At 35.5% G+C, this 21,602-nt stretch overlaps 1 protein-coding gene across 1 annotated transcript in view; it reads right to left on the reverse strand.

The window, feature by feature from the left end:
• Nucleotides 1-21,602, reverse strand: part of Vwa8 (von Willebrand factor A domain containing 8) — a 360,850-nt gene that overhangs the window by 216,984 nt on the left and 122,264 nt on the right. Inside the window, exons 15-17 of the mRNA XM_003477459.5 lie at nt 16,014-16,182; nt 14,058-14,135; nt 8,451-8,566 (exon numbers count right to left, since the gene is read on the reverse strand). Of these exons, the coding sequence (XP_003477507.2) occupies nt 8,451-8,566; nt 14,058-14,135; nt 16,014-16,182 (363 nt within the window). The remainder of the gene's footprint in view (nt 1-8,450; nt 8,567-14,057; nt 14,136-16,013; nt 16,183-21,602) is intronic.

Raw genomic sequence — 21,602 nt, forward strand, 5'->3', positions numbered from 1 at the left:
GCTACTTGATGCAGTGAAATACCTATGAAAACAAAAAGTAAGCACTTTTAATCAGTGAACTATTTCAATGTTTCAGAAAATTATAGAGAATGTTTTATAAAACACTTATAAGTAAAAGTTTTAAAAGTATAAAATTATAGCTGATTTTTGTTTTAAATCTTATTGCCATGATCAATAATGAAGTTGATCATCCTTTCAAATATTTATTGAATTACTGAATTATCCTTCTTTACATGAGTGATCATTTTTCCTTATTAATTTGTAGTCTCTAAATATCAAAACTTTTTTTTTAACCAGGGGTCGAACTCAGGACCTTGCACTTGCCAGGCAGGCATTTATGCCACTGAGCTATGGCCTCAAAACTTTTTAATGATAAATTCTGTTAAACATCTTTTACTAACTTACAGCTTATACCTTATACAGTGGCTTACACCTTGTAGTGATTTATATGCCTTTTTTTTCTTTTTTGGTATCAGGAATCAAACTCAGAACCTTGTGCTTGCCAGCCTTTGTGTTATATTCTGGATTTTACTTTTATGTATGAGAATAGCCAAGCTTATATCAGGAAGCCAGCGTGACGAACTCCTGGAGATTAAACAGTACACACTGAAGCAACGCTCAAAGTAAGGACCAGAGCTCCCCCAAAGTGAAATGCAGCCACCCGGAAACAAGATCCAGAGCTCAGCCAATGAGAGCCGCCGAGTTCATATCAGGGGAGCCAGCATGAGAAGCTCCTCCAGGAGAACCAGTGGCTCCAAACAACAACACTTAGGAGACCCACACCACTACTCTTCCACTCCAGGTCTCCTTTTTATGCTGGTAACAGTCCTCAGATGGGCCATCCATGCTCAGCTCCACGCTGATTCGTTTTAGCTGCTGTTTAAGTTGACCACCAGTTACCAATCCACTACAGTGTTATCATCTGTTTATGTCTTATACTCTGTATCTTTTTGAAGATAACAATATATAGTATACCATTGTTTTTCACTTATTATTTTGTTAGAAAATTGTGTTTTATTTTTTCATAAAATAAAAAAAATTTCAAAAACCATCTGTACTGAACATACAGACTTTTTCTTTGTTTTCCCTAAATACTACAATATAATAGGTATTTATATTATATTCAATATTATTACTAAGCTAGAGGTAACTGAAATGTGGGAGAATATAGGTATATTAGGTGCAAATACTGTGCTATTTTCTATAGGGCACTTGAGCATCAATGGATTTTGGTATCTGTGGGGATCCTGGAGCCAATCCCTTATGGATATCAAGGAGCAGCAACGTACGATTTCTTTCCCCCCATAAATTGGAGATGGAGAGAGATGGAGAAAGGTAGCAAAAGCTAAAATAAAAGTTATATAATAAGTGCTTCTTTCTTCCCTACCTCTCACTTCACTCAGAAAAATAAAATATTTAATTACAGAAATACCAATATTTGCTACAAATTTCTGACAGATACTCCTTATCAGATTAAGGAATTTACCTTTTATCATTATCTGTTCCTTGAAACCATTTCTTCTCGAAATTTTTAGGTTTTTCCTTATTGGCATTCAGTATCATCACAATGTGATTCCTGCCTGGGAACTGATGCACTTGCTTCAAGCTAGAGGCTCTTGTCTTTCAGTGTGGGACCACTCCTACCTCACAATTCTACTAGAGGGCTGTAGCTGCCGCTCAGTGATACAGCACACGCCTCGTACGCAGGAGGCCCTAGAATGCTTGAGGCTACACAGACTGGCAGATTGGATCAAAAAGAAAGATCCAATGATATGACGCATACAAAACTCCTTGTCTGACGCCCATTTTTACCCCAGAATAGACAAATTCTCCTTCCTCTGGCACATTGTGCTTTCTTCAGGGCTCTTATCCAGGCTGCAGTTCAACATCATTGTTGTGTTTGGTCCTTCCACTGACTGTGGTATCTGCTTTAGTCACCATTAACTGTATCGCCAAGAACTCTCAATGATGCTTGGCTTACACACAGAATCCAAAGATTTATGTGAATGCAGAGGAAAAGCAGAGCAGTAGAAAAACCTAGACAAGAGTTAAAGGTTATAATGTAGAATCTGTAAACAGTTTATGAGAACTGATCTTATGACACATGATGAAGTGGACAAATACTTTGAAGAAAAAGAGACACTAAAATACCCAGTGCTGATCTGGAGTGTCATAATGTGAAACCCAGCAAAGGTATTATTCTTTGTTCAGAGTGATATTAGCCTACTTGTGTTTATTCAGTGTCAACATAATTGAGGATATGGGTAGCTGTATGTATGTTTAAGCGTATAGGATTGATAACCATATTTCTAAGTTTTGGTTGGATAGTTGAACAGAACTGGTTGCAATCTCACTGTTTGAATTCCCACTTTATATGCTCCACTTTACTATCTTGAATAACTATCTGTAAGAAGACAATCTGTAATCATAAACTGATTTCTTACTGTTTATTTTTTTCTTTGAAATTATGTATTACTTCTACCCATAAAAAAAAGAATTAAAGGTTAAATCATATAAAATTTTACATGTTAAATTGCAGACTTAAATCACTACTGACTTATGGTGTTGGTCATATGGCTTAATGTTCTGTGTTGTATAATCTTTGTTAGTATAAGCTCCTTAGAAATAGTAATAGCAAAAAACATGGAGATGTAAAAAGCTAGAAGAGCTTTGATTAGGCATGAGATTACAGTTCTGTTGTCCACTATTTCAGTGTTAATGATTCAACAAAATGTAATAAATGTCTTTTATCTGAAAGAAAAAATACATTTAATTTAAAAGAAATTAATAGACTAAAAGTCAAAGGATAGAAAACAATACTCCATGTGACAGGAACCCAGAAAAAGTCAGGGGTAGCCATGCTATTTGAAGACAAAGTGAATTTTAATCTAAGATGGATGAAGAGAAACAGAGAAGGTCATTATATCCTTGTAAAAAGAACAACCCAAGAGGAAGAGACAACAATCATAAATATATGTGCAACAAATATCTGTGCCCTCAACTACATAAAACAGATAATAATGGACATAAAATAGATAATAGTAATAATAATAAAAACAGATAAAAATAAATAAGCACTAATGAAATTTTAGTGGAGGATCTCAAAACCCCACTTTCACAAACAGATAGTTCAACTAGACCAAAAATTAATGATGAAATGTTAGAACTGAACCAAACTTTCGAACACAAGGACTTAGTAGATGTCTATAAAGAAGTCTACCCTGCAACATCAGGATACATATTCTTTTCCGATGCACACAAGATGTTCTCCAAAATAGATCACATACTAGTTCATAGAACATGCTTGAGTAAATACAAAGGAGTTGAAATTATCTCATTCATATTATGAGACCATAGTGCAATGAAATTAGAAATTAATGGCAATAGAAGTCATAAGAACTTCACAAACCATGGAAATTAAATACTGTTCTCCTAAATAACCAATGTGTCACAGATGAAATTAACATACCAGAACTTACAAGGACACAACAAAAGAAGTCTTATGAGGAAAATTTATAGCAATGAATACCCACATCAGGAAAGCAGGACAAGATCAAATAAACAACTTAACATTGAACCTCAAACTTCAAGAAAAAGAAAAGTAGGCCAAATCCAAACCTCGAGCACAAATTAATGCAATAGAGACTAAGAAAATGAGGAATCAATAAATCGAAGAGTTGGATCTTTGAAAGGCAATGTTATGAAAAAAAAAAAGACTCAAATCCATGCAACTAGGAGTCAAAAGGCTGAAATCACAAAGGGCACTGCAGAAATCCAAATGATCATCTATATCTACTTTGACAATTTGTATTCTAATAAGATGGAACATGTGGAAGAAATGGACAGATTCATAGATACACATGAATTACCAAAGCCAAATCAAGAATATATAAAAATCCTAAATAAACTATTATCAACCAGTAAAACTGAATATGTAATTAAAAAACCTACCAACAAAGAAAAGCCCAGCCCCTAATGGATTTGATTCACTGATGAATTCTACAAGAAATTTAGGAAAGACCTAACACCACTACTTCTAAAACTATTTAATGAAATTGAAAGGGAAACAATGCTCCCAAGCTAACTCCTGAAAGCAAGCATTACCAAAACCAGAGAAGAATCCAGCTAAGAAAGAGAACTATAGACAAATATCCTTAACAGAATTAGATGCAAAAATCCTCAATAAGTTACTGCCAAAGAAAATGCAGCAAATCATCAAGAAGATTATACAATATGACCAAGTAGAATTCATCCCAGGGATGCAGGGATGGTTCAACATATACAAATCTATAAATGTAATATACCATATTAACAGAGTCAAGGAAAAAATGTGATCATTTCAATAGATACAGAAAAACTTTTGACAAAGCTCAGCACCCAATCATAATAAAAACCCAATAGAAAATTAGAATAGGTGGTGTTTATCTCAATCTGATAAAAGCCATCGATGACTAACCAACAGCCCATATCACACATATCACACCTCATGGACAAAAACTGAAAGTTTTCACTCTAAAACCAGGAATACGACAAAGATATTTACTGTTACCGCTCTTATTCAATATAGCTCTGGAAACTACCCAGAGCAATTAGACAATAAAAAGAAATAAAAGGATAATAATAGGAAATGAAGAAGTTACGTTATCATTGTTGATGGGTGGCATGCTACTCTACACAGAAGACTCCAAAAACTCCATCAAAAGACTTCTAGATTTAATAACAAAGTTCACGGACAGCTAGATGCAAACTCAACACTCAAAACTCAATAAACCTCCTGTACACAAATAATAAACTCACTGAGAGAGAAATTAGGATGACAACACCTTTCACAATAGCATATAAAAAATGAAATACCTAGGTATCAATGTAGTGAAGGAAGTAAAAAACTTCTGCATTCAAACCTACAGTACTCTGGAAAAGGAGCTTTAAGAGGTTATCAAAAAATGGAAAGATATTCCTTGTTTTTGTGTAGGAAGAACCAATGTAGTGAAAATGGTCATACTTTCAAAATTTTTATACAGATATAATGCAATTTCAAGCAAAATTCCTACAGCATACCTCACAGAATAGAAGAAAACAAATCTAAAAATTCATTTGGAACCTAGCAAAGACCTAGAATAGCAAAGGCAATTCTGGGCAACAAAGGCAAAGTGGGGGGGCATCACAATCTCAGACTTGAAATTATACTATAAAGTTATTGTGATAAAAACAGCATGGTTGGGCTGGGGATTTAGCTCAGCGGCATAAGCACCTGCCCTGCAAGCAGGCGGTCGTGAGTTCGATCCCCGGTACCGATAAAAAGAAGAAGAAGAAAAAAAAGAAAAACAGCATGGTTGTAGTAAACAAAGCAAAACAAAACAAAACAAAAAAAACAGATCTGAAAATCAATGGAACAGATTAAAAGATGCAGAAACAACTTCAGATACACTTAGCCACTTTATCTTCGACAATGGTATCAAAAATGTTTGTTGGAAAAAAAAGATAGCCTCTTAATAAATGGTGCTAAAAAAAAAAAAAACTGGCCCTCCACATGCTTAAGATCAAAAACAGACGCACATCTTTCAAACTATATTTAACTAAAACTGAAATGGATCAAAAATATAAATATTAAACAGAAACATTAGATCTACAGAAGACAGAACAGGATATCTTGAAGACATTGTTGTAGGCCAAGACTTTATGAACAAAACTTTTGACCACACAGGAACTATCACAAAGAATCAATAACTGGGATCTCATCTTACTAAAAAGCTTTCACACAGCAAGAGAAACCACCAACAGAGTGGAGAGAAAACCCACAGTATGGGAAAAAATGTTAGCCAGCTGTTCTTCAGACAAAGTATCGCTATTAAGAACATATAAAGAACTAAAAAAAAGTCAAATCCTCCAAATTTAAATATCCAATCCAAAAATGGGTATCATCACTTTTCAGATGAAGAACAAACAGCAAATAAATACATGAAAAAATGACATCACTCATCATTTGAGAGATGCAAATTAAAACAACGCTGAGACTTCAGTTCATTCCAGAAAGACTGGCTATCAAGAAATCAACCAGTAATAAATGCTAGCAGGGAGGACTGTAGTGAAAAATGAACCCTTTTTCAGTGTGGGGGGTACAGACTGGTGCAACCACAGTTGAAGTCAGTGTGGAGATTTCTCGAAAAACTAGGCTAGAGATCCCATTTTGACCAAGCTATTCCTCTTTTGAGCATCTTCCCAAAGAATTAAAACCATCTTACCACGGTGATATATGCACACCTACGTTTATAGAAGCACAGTTTGTAACAGACAAATCTTGGAAACAGCCAAAACACCCGTCAATCAAGGAAGAGATAAAGAAGATGTGGTTTGTTTATGCAATGGAGCACTACTCTGTCATACAGAAGAACAAGCTGAGGAATTCCTAGGAAAATGGCTGTACCTTGAAAGTATGTTATTAAGAGAAGTAAATAGGACGAGCATGTGTAAATACTGCATTGCTTTTCTCATATGAGAAACTGAAAGTGTAAATAAGGATCAAAAAGTATATTAGGTACTGCGAAACAGGAAGAAAATGTTTAAATGAGGAAGGGGAAATAGAATGGTGGTAAAAAGGCCAGAAGGGAAAAGTGAAAAAAAATTGAGAAATAAAGGAGAAAAATGGAAACAAAGCTTCTGTGAATGGAGAGGGGAGGAGGGGTGAAGGGTGTGTAGGGAAATGGGAAAAAGTGAATCAAATTACATCATGTACCAATTTTCTATGATGAATGTGGCCATTATGTATATGCACAATGTACCAATAAAATATGATTGAAGAAAAAAGAAGTAAAAATGGAGTCACTTGAAATTACTTCTTTTCAACAGTATCTTGGATATCCGTCCAAAAACATAAGAAAACATCTGACAAAAAGATATTCTCTGCTTTTTTCTGATCTTTGTTGAAGCTTTTCTCACTTCTTCTGTGCAAACTTGTGTAACTGGACTAGAGACATCTTTAAACATTCTCAGACAGTTTGGGTTTCTTTACAACTGTTCTCCAAATTTTGATTACTCTTGTTTACTTCTTAGATCAATTTTCATTTCTTGATTTATAGTTATTTGTTTTTAAACAAAGGAAATTGAAATTTTATTGATTTGTGAGCATATATTTTATTGGCTATAGAATAATTTGTGTAGATAATTTCACTCTAATATATCCAAAGAATTATTTTTTCCTAAATGTCCGCACTGTTTCTATCACTCAATACCATCAATTTACTTAGGGCCTCATATGTATAACCAAAGCCTTCCCAAAACAAAACATTGCGTAGGTAATAAAGCTCTCTCTCTGTAATTCCTTCCATTTATACCTGAAAAATAAACAATTTAAACCTTTTCCTTTTCAAATTTTCATTTGTAAGTCTAATATTTTTCTACTTAAAGAATCAGGGGATCAATTTTCTTATTTCTTGTAACTATTAGTTATTCAAAGAATTATTCTAAAGATATTGGAGAAGATTCTTAGGTCAGCAGAATCTGCCACATGTAGAACAAAATCAAGTCACAGCACAAGTTTAACTACCTGAAAAATTGTCTACTACCCTGAAGAGCTCAATTACAGATTGTACAAAAACAAAAATATAGTCTTTGGGGCTGGGGATTTAGCTCAGAGGCATAAGCGCCTGCCTTGCAAGCAGGCGGTCGTGACTTTGATCCCCAGTACCGATAAAAAAACGAAAAAGACAAAAAAAAATAGTCTTTTATTTTATCTTAACAAGGAATAAATGAACAATAGTTAACATCATAAAAAGGGATCCCAAGCAAAGAATTTAAAATATGGAAATATTAGATTATATGAAAAGTGTCTAAAAGAAAATTCTGGACTCATTGGTTATTCTTTAAAACGGCTTCATGAAAATGTAATTCTGTAAGAAAATTCTGTAATGTTTTATAGTCACTTTCCAATTGACAGTAAAATTATTAGCATACAATGAAAAGATGTTGTGCTAAATTTAGACAAGTGGGCAGTACCATCAAACACGGAAACTCCCAACACACATTTGAGAGGTGTTAAATATTATACTTATGCATCCTAGCTGAGAAGACACATAAATTCCAGTTCCAAATCCTACTGTGTAGCATGAGCAAATTACTAAAAAAGGTTTTTTAATCTATAAAGTACTTTTTAGGTTTTTATTATTATCACTTCATTTTATTTTACTTTTTAGCTCTGACGACTGAACGCAGGGCCTCCCACATGCCTAGCCTGCACTCTACCACTGAGATACACCTCCAGCCTTAAAATTATTTTCTCACCTAAAGAAGGTAATGCACTATGCTAGGTAAGTTCTAGTAACTGAGAGCAAGGCTGAAATAGCTGTATATTCAGAACAAATTTTTAAAGACCTGTGAATAACCAGTTAAATTTATGTTACTGTTTTATCGAAGACCCAGAAAGTTGAACTGAGTAAAAAGGAGAATGCGTTCACCTGGAAAGGCACGCTTTAGTAACAGCACTGTGCAGATTTTCAGCAGGGTACTGCGACAGCCGCCGGGAAATCCGTAACAGTTGCCGGGTGGAAAGCGACGCTGCCAAGGACTGTGCCTATCAGAAGACAAAGGCAGCCGGTTAAGAGTCACACTTCAACTCTTTATAGCCCTTATGGACACCACAGCAGAATTCATTATTCCTGAAGGACAAGGCCAAACTTAAACCTGTGCCGTTAATGAAGTACAAATAAAAAATAAATCAATTTATAGTTACAGTATCTTTGAAGATAATTTTAAACCATTTATCAAAAGCATTTACCAATTACGTTCAACTAAAGTATTTTAATTGCACTACGTGTTATATACACGCTGGGGCACGGGAGGTTGGATGGGGAGGATATTACATAACATGGGTCTCATCTGTGTTAACCAAGAGCTCTGATACACAATTGACTGTTCTTTCCCCTCCCCGGCCCCCCACTTCCACAAAGCCAATTTGTTGAGACACTTTTAACAAATCTTAGGCAAATCTGTGGTTTCTGAAATAAAGGAGTTGTGGTCAGTGTAAACTGTTAATCAAGAGTATCAATCAGTTTGTCACTTGAGTGGCAGCTTGTTGTTTGGAATCCTTCTCCTGTACTGCCGGAATAATTTCATTTTGCCTTCTTATACTGACCCAAATTCCACCCAAAAACATGCCCATATAGAACCCATCAAATGGTAAGTACTTCATAAATACTTGCTGACTTGAAATGGCAGACAGTATAAGATAATGGTGACGTTTACAGGGTTTGAAGCTGGACACGTCAGATTCTTACTTGGTAACTGTGTGGTCTTGAGAAATGTCTTAACCTCTCCAAACCTCATTTTCCTCATCTTTAAAATGGCAATAAGAAAGCCCTCATCTTTAAAGTTATTAATGAGGATTAAATAAGAAAATGATTCTTAACTAGTTAAGACAAGTAAGAAAAATATAGGTGGCTTAACACATGGTAGAGATTATTAAGATAATTACTTCACAAGAAAATTCAGACCCAGGGAAAAGTGATGAGACATTAACATAATTCTAATGAATCAAATTACTCCTTGTTCTACTTCAAAATTCAAATCAACAGCATTAGGAAACAGTAGCTTTCACTAAAAAGCAGTGGAAACCCCAGAACTTTAGGGGATACTTCAGGGCTGGCCAGAGTAAAACTAGAGGGTAATTAAGGAAGCAAAGAGACCCTGAGCACCTGTGGGGCTGCAAAGGAAACTCTGTGACATTAACAAAGGGTGCGCAGTGGATGAGGTGAGTCGCCCAAGGTTACACTGCACATTTGCTTATTTCCAAGTTTCATCTAAGGTCATCTCTGTACATTCCAAAGAAGTACAATGAATTTTTTTCTCCTTTCTCATATACAGTATTGATCAGCTCCATGAGATATTGGTCTGCTGTCAGTATTATTAAACTTCAGCTTCATCATGGGTGAAACAGTCCTTTGAGGAATTGGTGGGGAACATGACTGCGATCTACGGCACATTCTTCTTTTCTATTAAAATATTTTCAGTGTCAGAGAAATCTTTAATAAGCAAGTATTTGGTTCATGCTGTTTTCAATAGTGCAGTATTCTAGACATAGAGATACTATATAAATATAAGAAACCACAAATTACAATTTAAAATAGCATATAATTTAATGTTAAAATAAGTGGAACAGTTGACAACCAATATACTGGCTTAAAATGCTCGAGTAAGCAGGAGAGATGCTATGAGCAAAGGCATGAAGTAAAGAGAACATAGACAGATGTAGAATGTGAGTCTATCAGCCCAACTTTACTAGTGGGCCCTGACTGAAGGTTCGTTCTGAAACAACAAAGACCTGCACATGACACAAGGAGTCCGACTTTGCTCCCTAAGGCAAGAAAACTGCTATGTGCAAAGTAGCCACATGATTTTAGAATTAGATTATTACTGCCCTAATTCCAAACTCAAATCAGCAGCAGTATTTGAAGTAGTGAGCCAAGAGTGGTGGTGATGCCCGTAATTCCAGCGGTTAGGGGAGGAGGCAGGAAGGTCGCTGCAATTTGAGGCCAGCCTGAACTGCATAGCAAAACCTTTTCCCAAAAAGATGAAAAAAAAAAAAAAAAAAAAAAAAAGATAAAGCAGTTGAAACACACAGCAGATTGAGACAGTAAACAGAGGCTACTTCATTCATCTGCCTATAAAAAGGTAAAGTTCCACAATATGATTATAGTAACAAGAGTGCAAGAGAAAGAAACAATGCAACAAATGTCTCAAAGGATTTGCTAGCCAACTGTCTAAGAGGAGGAGCCGAGGAGAAAGTCAGGCTAGTACGACTCAATGTGTCAGAAGGAAGACATGACTCAAAAATTCTCATTCCTAACACCTAGCACCTTGAACAATTCTTATTTTAAGGATGAAAAATACTTGACAAATGACTCCAAGTAGAGTAGTCTCATGACAAGAATGCAATTAAACCCCAAGGTAACTTTCCAAAGCACAACACTGTAATCTCATCCTGAGCATGACACTCAATTCAGGCTCCAAATTCATGCCAGTGATCGGTGAAGATTTCTGATGATTTGAAGAATAGCAGCTCTTTTCACTGTTAACGTCACAATGTTTTGCAATAATATGCAATATGGGTTGGGGATTTAGCTTAGCGGCATAAGCGCCTGCCTTGCAAGCGCATGGATGTAAGTTTGATCCCTGGTACCAGTAAAAAAAAGAATAATAATAATAATATGCAATTTTAAGAAATAAAGAAACTAAGTTTTTTGTTTTGTTTTGTTTTGTTTTGTTTGTCTTTTTCATTTTTATCGGTACCAGGGATCGAACTCACGACCACCTGCTTGCCAGGCAGGTGCTTATGCCGCTGAGCTAAACCCCCAGCCCCTAAGAAACTAAGTTTTATGTACAGCCAGTTATACAATGAATAAGGGGTTTGGTAATTTCTTCTTTCATATCATCAATTAAAAATTGAGTTTTCTTTAATTTCAAAATTTCTAATGTATTTAACATTTATAGTATCAGGTTTCTAACTAGAGTTGTATCTTGCAGAGCAGAAGGTGGTAATATGAAACTCATTGCCTTAGTTACTGTGGTTATATAATTTTAAAGCATACCTCAAAGATTTTTTTCATATTACCATGACTTTTAGAACTTCAGCTTAAAAATATAAAAGAGCTCATCAGAAATTATAAAAAGGTTTTTTTCTCCTCTTAAAGAACTATTTCTTTATAAAAATGTAATTTTCTCAGGAGAGAAAACTCTAGGATTGAGCTGATACTAAATCAGTAATTAATCCATTCATTCAGCAAAGATGTGTCTACCATGTGCCAGAGAAACAAGGATAAAAGAATGATTAAGACCCAGACTCATAATAGTCACTAATTTGTAATGCAAAAATGAACTAACACAACTTCAATAGGTGAGTAGGAGAAGTACCATGAAAGCAATCAGGGATGAGGATTACTTCTGCCTCAGGAAGTTGAGAGGTTCCTGACAGAACAGGGACTCTGAGGGACACGCGGATGGGGGCAAAGCACACGTCAGGTATTACCCGAAGCAGAAACATTTGGGTAGTTAATAAACAGAAGAAAGCCAAGTGCAGGTAGAGCTCAGGGTATGTGTTAAGAGAGGCTGCAGGAAACAAGGCTGGAAAGGCAGTTTAGCGACAGGAGGAGTTTGGCAGGTACATGTAGCGGGCTGACAAGTCTCCAGACCAAGAGAGAACGCCCGCAAGGGTTTTACAGAAGGGGAGGAAGCCAGGATAAGGATAGAAAGATCACTGCAAGGACAATCCGGAACACTCATTCATTCATTTATTTAACAGAGGTCTGTTGAATAGCTTACTGTGTTTCCTGTCAAGTTCCAGATTCTGAGAACCCTTAAACAACAAAACTCCTGCCACCATGGAACTAAAACTCATGTGCCGGCAAAGTAGATAATAAAAAAAGAATGAAATATGACCAGTATGTCTACAGCCCAGAAGCCCTACGAAGAACTTTAAGGCTGTCAGAAAGACAGGAATGAAATCAGGAGGAAATCTGACTATCAATGGAATACTTGGGAAAGCCCTGCCAAAAATGTCACACTTGAGCAAACCTGAAAGCACAGGGGAAGAAACATGCAATTATCTAGGGAATGTGATCTATGAAGTCACCCCCAGGTGGCCATGGCTCTGAGGGAGGCACTCCCTAGTATGTTCAGCAAAGACAAAAGGAACCGAAAAGAACAAGAGGGGAAAGAAATTGGAGATAAGGTCTCAGAGTTACAGGAGACCTGTAACAGGCGAAAAGTGGTCTCAAGGCCCCCCAAGGCGAAAAGTAGTCTCAAGGCCCCCCAATGTCCCTCTGTGCCTCAAAGACATCCACATCATAATTTCTAGAATCTGTGAATGTTACTTTCTGCAGCAAAGTTATCTTTACAAATGAGAATAAGTAAAGGATTTTAAAGTAAGAATATTGTCCTGGATTACTTGGGTGAGTACTATGTATCACAGCAAGAGGGACACAGACTGGGATTTGACAGAGACACACAGAGAAGGTGACGGAAAGATGGGGGCGGTGGTGACACCCTGGAGCCTCCCAGGAAGTGCAGCTCTGCTGCTATTTTGTTTTTCTCACATTAAGACTAATTTTAAGCATTTTTGTGTAAATAGAAATGCTGTTTTCTTAAGTCACCAATCTATGATAATGTTACTACTGCCACAGGAAACTAACAAAAGGCCATGCGATGACGAATGAATTATCAGTGACGAAGATGAAATAACAATATCCCAGAAGAAGACCATGAAATCCGATAGTAAGATAATTATAGACAATAGGTAAGAGAATAGATGCCACATCAATATGTTAAATTGATGAGATTCCCTTTCAGATTAAGAGAAGACAATAGATAATCAAGGAATCAACAATGAGGGCAAGGTTTCTAATTCAGATAACTTAATAGATAATTCACAGAGTCAGGAAATTAAATCAGAAACACAAACAGGAGAGGTAAAGGGGAAAGCAGTTTATAGGTGTGCCAAATTTAAAGTATCCAGTTGAAAAGGGAAACTGACATTTATTAAGTAAAACAACAACTCAGAGAATTAAATAGTCAGTCTTTTTTTTTTTTTGGGGTATCGGGGATCAAACTCAGGACTGTGCACTTGCAAAGCATGCGCTTGTGCCACTGAGCTAAATCCCCAGCCCTATAGTCAGTCATTTAACTTTGCAACACGCCACTGTGGGATGAAAATACAAAGAATCAGTCAGAAAAGAGAAAGCAAAAGCAGAAGATTAAGTCACAAGTATTATAGCATTAACTCACAGATGGGACATTAAACCATGAAGACAGATGACAGGGCTCAGTAAAGGGGATGAGGGTGTGGAGCAGGACCCCCAGGAGCTGGGAGAATTCCCCTAAGTGAAAAGTTATTTTCTATGCTATTAGCCACAAGGACCTGGAAGATATGTTAAAACCACTGAAACCAAAATTAAATCTACATAGGACAAAATACAGCCAAAAAGGATAAAGAGCCTAGCTTAAAAAATACAGATTTTAAAAAGCAGTAATATGTCAGCACCGAAAAACCCTAGGGAAAAGTCCAGGCTTACCGTTGGATCCTGGGTTTCTCTGAGTTTGTGTGTAAATGATAACAATTTGTGCAAAGCTTCCTGAGGTATATTTGGAACCTATTTTATGAGAGAATTGTGAAAAAATAGAAAAAAAATAAATTTGAGATTTCTTATCAATCAATCAGAAATGATTACTTAGAAAATAATATTAGAATAACATTTTTAGAAAATGAAATACTGATTACTAGTTATACATTTAACTCATAAAATTTCCTTTCAACTTCTCAGGAAACACATAATCCTCTGTTTTCTCTTGAAGAATCAGGCAAATAAAACCAAGTCACTTTTCTGTACATATATAATTCAATCACCAGCATAAAAGTGAAAGGAGCCTCTAACTCAAGTAAAAACGGCTGCATACAGTAATATGCTTATGAAAACCTTTTTAATTTCTTGTTTTCTTAAGTTCAGTGGGATTTTTTGAAGCTCTAATTTAGGGCATTTTCTTAAGGAAGCCAAATTTTATTTCTTAGGAAATAACTTACATACATATATGTCAGCTATGGGATATAAAGTACTCTTGCATAAAGAATGGATGTTCAAGGTGTACTCTTTTCTCAAGGACTTTTAAGACACATCCTTGAAGACAATGATCAATTTATCAATAAATTCTAAACAGAAGTTTCCAAGATAGCACAAGTTGATTGCTAGTTATAATAAATCTTAATATAATTACATATTTGATTAAATTAAACCATAAGCAACTTTTACTTAAGCAATAAAAAACTTAAAATTTTAATTTAAAAAGATCAGAAAGAGATCGGGGATTTAGCTCAGCAATTTGAGCATTGCCTGGTAAGTACGAGGTTATGAGTTTGATCCCTGGTACAAAAAAAAAAAAATCAGAAAATGATGTTAAAACAAAACAATGACTGGCATAATGTGATCATTTAAAAATACACTGCTCAGGGTATCTTTGGTCATTCAGGTAACTGGAATTTTTTAAATATAAATTTTATTCCATACACTTACTCTTTAAGTCCACATTATGATCTAACAAATAGCTTTAACCCATTTGCAGATAAATTAAAATTCAGAGTAATTTATTCAAGACCTGGAAACTAGTATGTAATAGATTTGACATTTAGAATCAAGCTATTGAAATTTAAAGCATGTGCCCACATCTGCAACCATGCTCATAACACTTAAAATTAATCGCTGCATTTATATAAAAAATTAATTACCAATAATATAAACTTATACCATAATGATAGAAATTTGCTTTATCTGTGCTAATACAATAGTCAAAAGTCCCTGACATGGCCATGGAACACCTAAAATGTGACTTAAAAACTGAGTTTCCAAAAGTTTTCATTTAACATGGTTGGTGATATTATACTGAATTGTGTAGTGCTGGATCTCCAAAAGTGCAAAACACAATATTTGATGCTGATGCTGAAATGTGGGTCACACACACAGTAGCAGCAAATTAGCAGATTACCAAATAATTCTTACAGTGCGGAGGGGACTTGGACTATTTACTGTTTTCTGTAAACTTGGAGAATGAAAACATATCTGGTCTATCTTTACAGTAGGAACTTTAAATAATGACTGAACACAAAAGGACAAGAAATTGTAAAAATTTCTCTACATGAAGGTAGGGGAGAAGTAGCCTGCATGTGTGGCTCTCCAAGTGTGGTCACTAAACAAGTGCATCCACACCATTAAGAACCTGTCAGAAATGGGAACTGTTGTGTACAGTTCAAATCTGCTGGCTCATAATGAATGGAGCTCAGATATCTGTTTTACCAAGCCCTCCAAATGATCCTGAAAATATTAAAATTTGAAAACCTTTGAAATATAATATTATATGAAAAATTTGGGGACTAAATGAGAGGAAGAGTCAAAAGGGTCCAACTGTGCTCCAGCATGTATCAGTATACCTTAAAAAGGGAATCACTGTAGACACACTAGGTTAGAGCTGGTCTTTCTTACCATTTCCTTAATCACTTGGATTTCTTCACATTTCACAAGTGGTTTCATATAATGGAAAAAGAACATGGTTAAGAATTCCGGTCCCAGCCACTGCTGTGCTGTGCTTCCAACAACAGGGGGTTCTGCCAAAGCAATGATTCTAAAGGAGGGGTGAATTGGAAAAATAGACCTGAAAGAGAAGAAAAATAAGGACATATAACCTTGCACATTAGAAAGTAAGTCTGGTAGCTGATGCCCAGGCGCCGATAAACTTATCATTCTATTAATAATGTCAAAGTTATCATCCAAAGAATGCCTTGGAGGAAAAAAAAGTCAGGACACCCAAGGACCTAACAGTAACAGAAGTGAAAATAATGAACAGTAATAAATGTTGTGCAATAACTACTTATGAAACTCTAGCCTTCACACAAACCACTGCTTTTGACATGTGGCTACGCTAGCAGCAAATTTTCTCCGCAGTTCCTTGAAGTAAAATCCTCCCCAGTTCAGACTCATTACGTAGGTCTTCTCTTACGTACTGAAAATCCCCTCAAAATCTCCTGTCTTCCATAGAGCTTACTCTGTACCAGTCACTGAAACACAAAGGACTGTGATTCAGTCCTGTGGGAAAAGTTTTTAAAATATGAAGATTTTAGGTTCAATTTAAACTTCAGACCATTAAAAAAAAAAAAAACCTTAGGTCTTAAAAACGTAAAGACAATCAAACTTTTTCATAATTTACTCTTGTCATTGCTATTCAAATGTTGTGATTTTTAAAATGATCTTTTTTTTTTAGCAGATCTCTGCTAGGGAATTGGAGAAAGCATGTAAATACTCTAGCACACACAGAAGAAAAAGGTAAGGACCTCCCATAATTAGTGAAATAACTTGAGTTGCTTTTGGACAGGAATTAGACATCCCTTATTCTGATCTAATCAGGCAAGTAATATTGTCATTTTCTTCATCAATGCTATGGTTACTCAAAAAAAAAAAAAAAGCCCAATAGAAATGTGCTTTTAGCGGACAATACAGTTTTTTGGGGTTTTGTTTTGTTTTGTTTTTTGGCACCAGAGATCAAACTCACAACCTCACACTTGCCAGGCAAGTGCTTATGCCACTGAGCTAAACCCCCAGCCCTAAAAATATAGTTCTTTCAGAGAAATGAGAGATGACTCAAGTGTTTGCCATAATTTTCAGAAAAATAAAAATACAACTGACATTATGAACTATTACAGTAGAATCCAACAGCTAAGAGACTGGGTAGCTAAAATACCAAAAGGTACAACATTTGTAGAAAGAATCCGATGGGTACTTTCAAGAGTTCAGACAAGAGAAAGGTGTATCAGAAGTGAGCAGGCTGACTTGCATTCCCAAACTCGTGACCTGTAATTTTAGAGAGCACATCAGAATGTGTACGGGAGGGAAAAACGATTTTATTAATGGTCATATGAAAGAGTTGGATGAGTTGATGAAAACTATATTATTTTATTTATTATTTTATTTTTTTAGATTTAAAAAAAAACGTTATTTTTAGGTATTCTACCAGGGCTTGGGGGAATGATCTGTCCTAAAAAGTTGTTTTGGGAAAACAGGGAAGGACAACAAAACAGACAGTGCCTGAAAGTCCTGAGGATGGAAGGGTCACACAGACTGCTAGTAATTAGTCAGGTAACGGATATGGGAGATGAGAAATCCTAGGCCTGGAAAGCTAAAGAAGTAGGTTAGTCTGTTTTCTACTTTGACTAAGTGCTTTGCTGTACTACAAGCAACTGTGCCCAAAAGCCTAGCAACAGATGTTTCATTCATCGTTGATCTTTCTGAGTCCTAATTAGGACAAAAAGAGGAGAGATACAGCCTAGTCTGGCTGTGCAAAATTAAAGGAGCAGATGTAGATTCTCCTTAAGGAAGTAAGGAATAGCAAATTAAGGAATGAACAAAATCAAACTCTCAAAAGAAGCCAAAATGGGAAGTCCACTTTGTATCATTAAAGATCAGGAAGTAGGCATGACAGTTCAGCTGTAATGTTAAGAGGGGAAAAGCAACTGAAATAAGAGCAGGCTGGTGGCTGGACTTTAAATAAGGTGATGCTCACGGCGGGGGCATACATTGTCTATAGCTTGCTTTTTAGTGTTGGCTTTCACAAGGCACTTGAGTAAGTGGGCCAAAATTAAAGGGAACAGTTTCTGAGAAGCTGATGTGCCAAGCACAGAAGTATACACTGAAGATAAAAACAGCCACCAAACTAATGAATAACAGGATGAGAAGGACCTTTTTGTTTTCTAGGTTCTTCCCAAAGATTTCCTTGCTAACAAATAGGTCACAGGGAAAGTCATTTCCTGATTCAAGGTTCCTCAAGTCTGAAACTTAGAGGGCAAAAGATCTGCTATATATTTTAGGGTGATCTGACAAACCAGTGTGTAATAAATATCAAAGCCAAATAAATGATACATGAATATTAGAAAATATGTCCTATTTAATGTACCACATACCAACTGTATCTCAACAAAGTTTTTGACTAAAAAGACTTCAATAAACTCCACCAGTTCATTTTTGTTGAATTTGTATACTAAGAAACTTGAAATAATGATATAGAAGACTTTTTGAAATTAACTTTCCATACTATGATATTAATGTTCCAGTTCAAAATCTAACGATTGCAGAGTTCTACACATGCAAAAATTATTCAACCATATACTTTAAATAATCAAGTTACCACATGTCAATTATATCTCAACAAATCTTTTAATTAAAAGGACTTCAGTAAACTCTAGAGGCTGATTTTTGTTGAATGTGTGTAGTAAGAAAGTTGAAAGAATACTATAGAAAGTTTCTATAATGACATCAATTATGGGCTAGAACAGGATTGAAATCAGCTTTTTTTTTTTTGTGTCTTTTTCATTTTTATCAGTACCGGGGATCGAACTCACAACCGCCTGCTTGCAAGGCAGGTGCTTATGCCGCTGAGCTAAATCCCCAGCCCCTAAAATCAGCTTTTTATACTAGGGTACTAATGTTCCAATTCAAAACCTAGGGATTACAGAGTTCTGTACATGCCAAAAATTATTCAATTGTATTCTTTAAATATTCAGGTTACTATATATCAGTTATATTTCAACAAAGCTTTTAATTTAAAAAATACATCAGCAAACTCCATTTTCGTTGAATTTGTGTAGTAAGAAACTTGAAAGACTAATACAGAAGATTTCTATAATGATATCAATCATAGGCTGGAATAAGACTTTACTTTGAAATTAGTCTTCCATACTATAATACAAATATTCTAATTCAAAACCTAGAGATCATATAGTTATGTACACAGCCCAGATTTTCTTTTTCTTTGCAATTAAGCAAACTGCATGGACACATTCCTAATGTATTGTTATATAACATGAGGTCTAATGTACCACTTGGAAGAAAGCAGATAATTAATACATATATATTGCTGTTTTTAATAACCATTACTGTATAAAATTTTTGAATATCTTTCATGTAAATGACAAACCAGAGTAAGTGATAAAAACTGAAATAATGTTTTCCCAGCCAAAAGCTAGTCTAAATCTGTTCTGGAATGAATTTGTGAGAGGAGATGCAGTTTCTGTATTAAAAAGAAAACCTCAAAACATACAGTAATAAGTAACTGCACCCTTCAGAGGCATGAAATATTCCTTGACCATAAAAATGTTCAGGGTTATTTTTAAATTCAAAATCTCCTTAAGCCTTTTATTTTGAGGCATAAAATCTTGGATCTATCTTAAATTTTGTTATAAATTTGCATGACCTAATTTGTAGGGAAAGAGATGCTAACACTTTTGAGAAGGCAGGAGAGAATGCTCAGATCCTAATCATCTTCAAACATAAGAAAAATAAAAGCAAAAGGGTCCAGAGAATCTAATGTATCAAAGATTGTCCTCAGATATCCAATGATGATTTATTACTAATCAATAAAGATTATAAACTGTTTTCAGTGTTGTGTAACAACCAATGTAACATTCAATAAAAGTACAAAAATATTAGAGCATATCTAGACTGGCCCACTGATCCTTCCCTGAGATAGCAGGGGCCTTCTCGGTGAAATGAACCACAGCAACAGAGAAATTGTCACTCATCTTACCTGTTTTTTACATCAACAGGAAGGGACACATTTAGCAGCTAGTAGTGTTTGTACTCCCTCTTTCCCCAAAATAAGTTTTTCTCATTAAAGGAAGCCGTTCTATTTTGGTCCATATTTCCTGCATGAAATGCAGGCATTGTAAATCTCTGATGTGTGTGACCATCACACTATTTCTAACCACCATTGTTGGCATCTTATACCAAGGGAAGTTTCTAACATTTACCAGGAAATGTTAGGCATATGATTACCTGCAAAAGCCTGAAGAGCATTCTGGAAATTATTATACAATTTTGTGTAAAAATTAGTAAACAATGAATCAGATGCAATTAAAATATTAGCAAACTGGGTTTCACGCCACCTGGTTGAAAGAGTTGCCCAGTAGCTATTAATTATAGGACCTATGTTTTCAGACCTGTCATTAAAGGAAATCAAAATATTCCAAATTAGTATATTTATTTAAGAAAACATTGCTATCCTAGAAAGCCACCTAAAATGGTATAAAGAGGATTTTCAAAACTGTATCCCAGGTTGACTTTTTCACTTATTCAAAAACACAAACAACTCCACGATGTGTTACACATTGTGACATTAGAAACAAAGAAATGAAGTACAGAAGCGTGACAAAGACCTGACAGCAGTAAAGTCTACTTATTTCCTGTGGTTCAGCTGTATCCTCTCCCTTCATTTCATTATGTGAGGAACTAATAAATTCATTTTGTAGCAATTTGAATTTTTGTTACTTATAACCAAAGAAGCCTTGAAATATACAATTATGAAAACTGCTCCAATCTGGAGAAGAGCCAGGTTGCCAAAATGAGTCCAGAGCCAAAGATACTGTTAAATCTGCCTTGGCCTTGAAAAGAGCTTAAGGAAACTCAGAGAAGGCTTCCCAGACAAGGGACTACTGGAGAAATAGCACAAGTTCTGAAAAGCAAAAGATGAGGCTGTATAGCTGTTGGCCTGGGCACTGCAGGTGATGGAAATTACTCAAGGATTTAAACAGTGACATGATTACAATTATGGATCAGACACTAAACATCCTGGTTAGATGTATGCACAGCAATTTTTCTCATTTAATAAATTAAAGAGTTCAAGAACAATAGTAGGTTTGGAGGAATGAGCTTAGAATTTTCCAGGACATGTAAGGGAAGACATAGAATAGTCACATAGCACTTAGGGTAAAAATAAATTGTAAAAAGCTTTTGAAGACTACTCAGTGTATCCATGATAGGTAAGCACATGAAAGTGGAGGAGATTACTCAAGGAAAGGAAAAGGTTAAGAAGCAAATTGCAGGAAATGCCAACTGAAACAGTAGTCTGTCTGATCCTTTCCTAACCTTTCAAGGAGTTACTAGTCACTTCCTTGTCTGTGTTCCCACAGCATTTTGTACAGACTTCTACTCTGACGTTGAAAAACTAGGTTTGCGTGTCTATCTGTCTTTGTATGTGGTACATCACAGAGGTAAGTGACTATGTCATTTTAGAGCTGGCACTCAACA

Source organism: Cavia porcellus, unplaced genomic scaffold (genome assembly GCF_034190915.1).
Source record: "Cavia porcellus strain 051 isolate PalLab524CR breed Dunkin Hartley unplaced genomic scaffold, mCavPor4.1 scaffold_21, whole genome shotgun sequence".
NCBI lineage: Eukaryota > Metazoa > Chordata > Mammalia > Rodentia > Caviidae > Cavia > Cavia porcellus.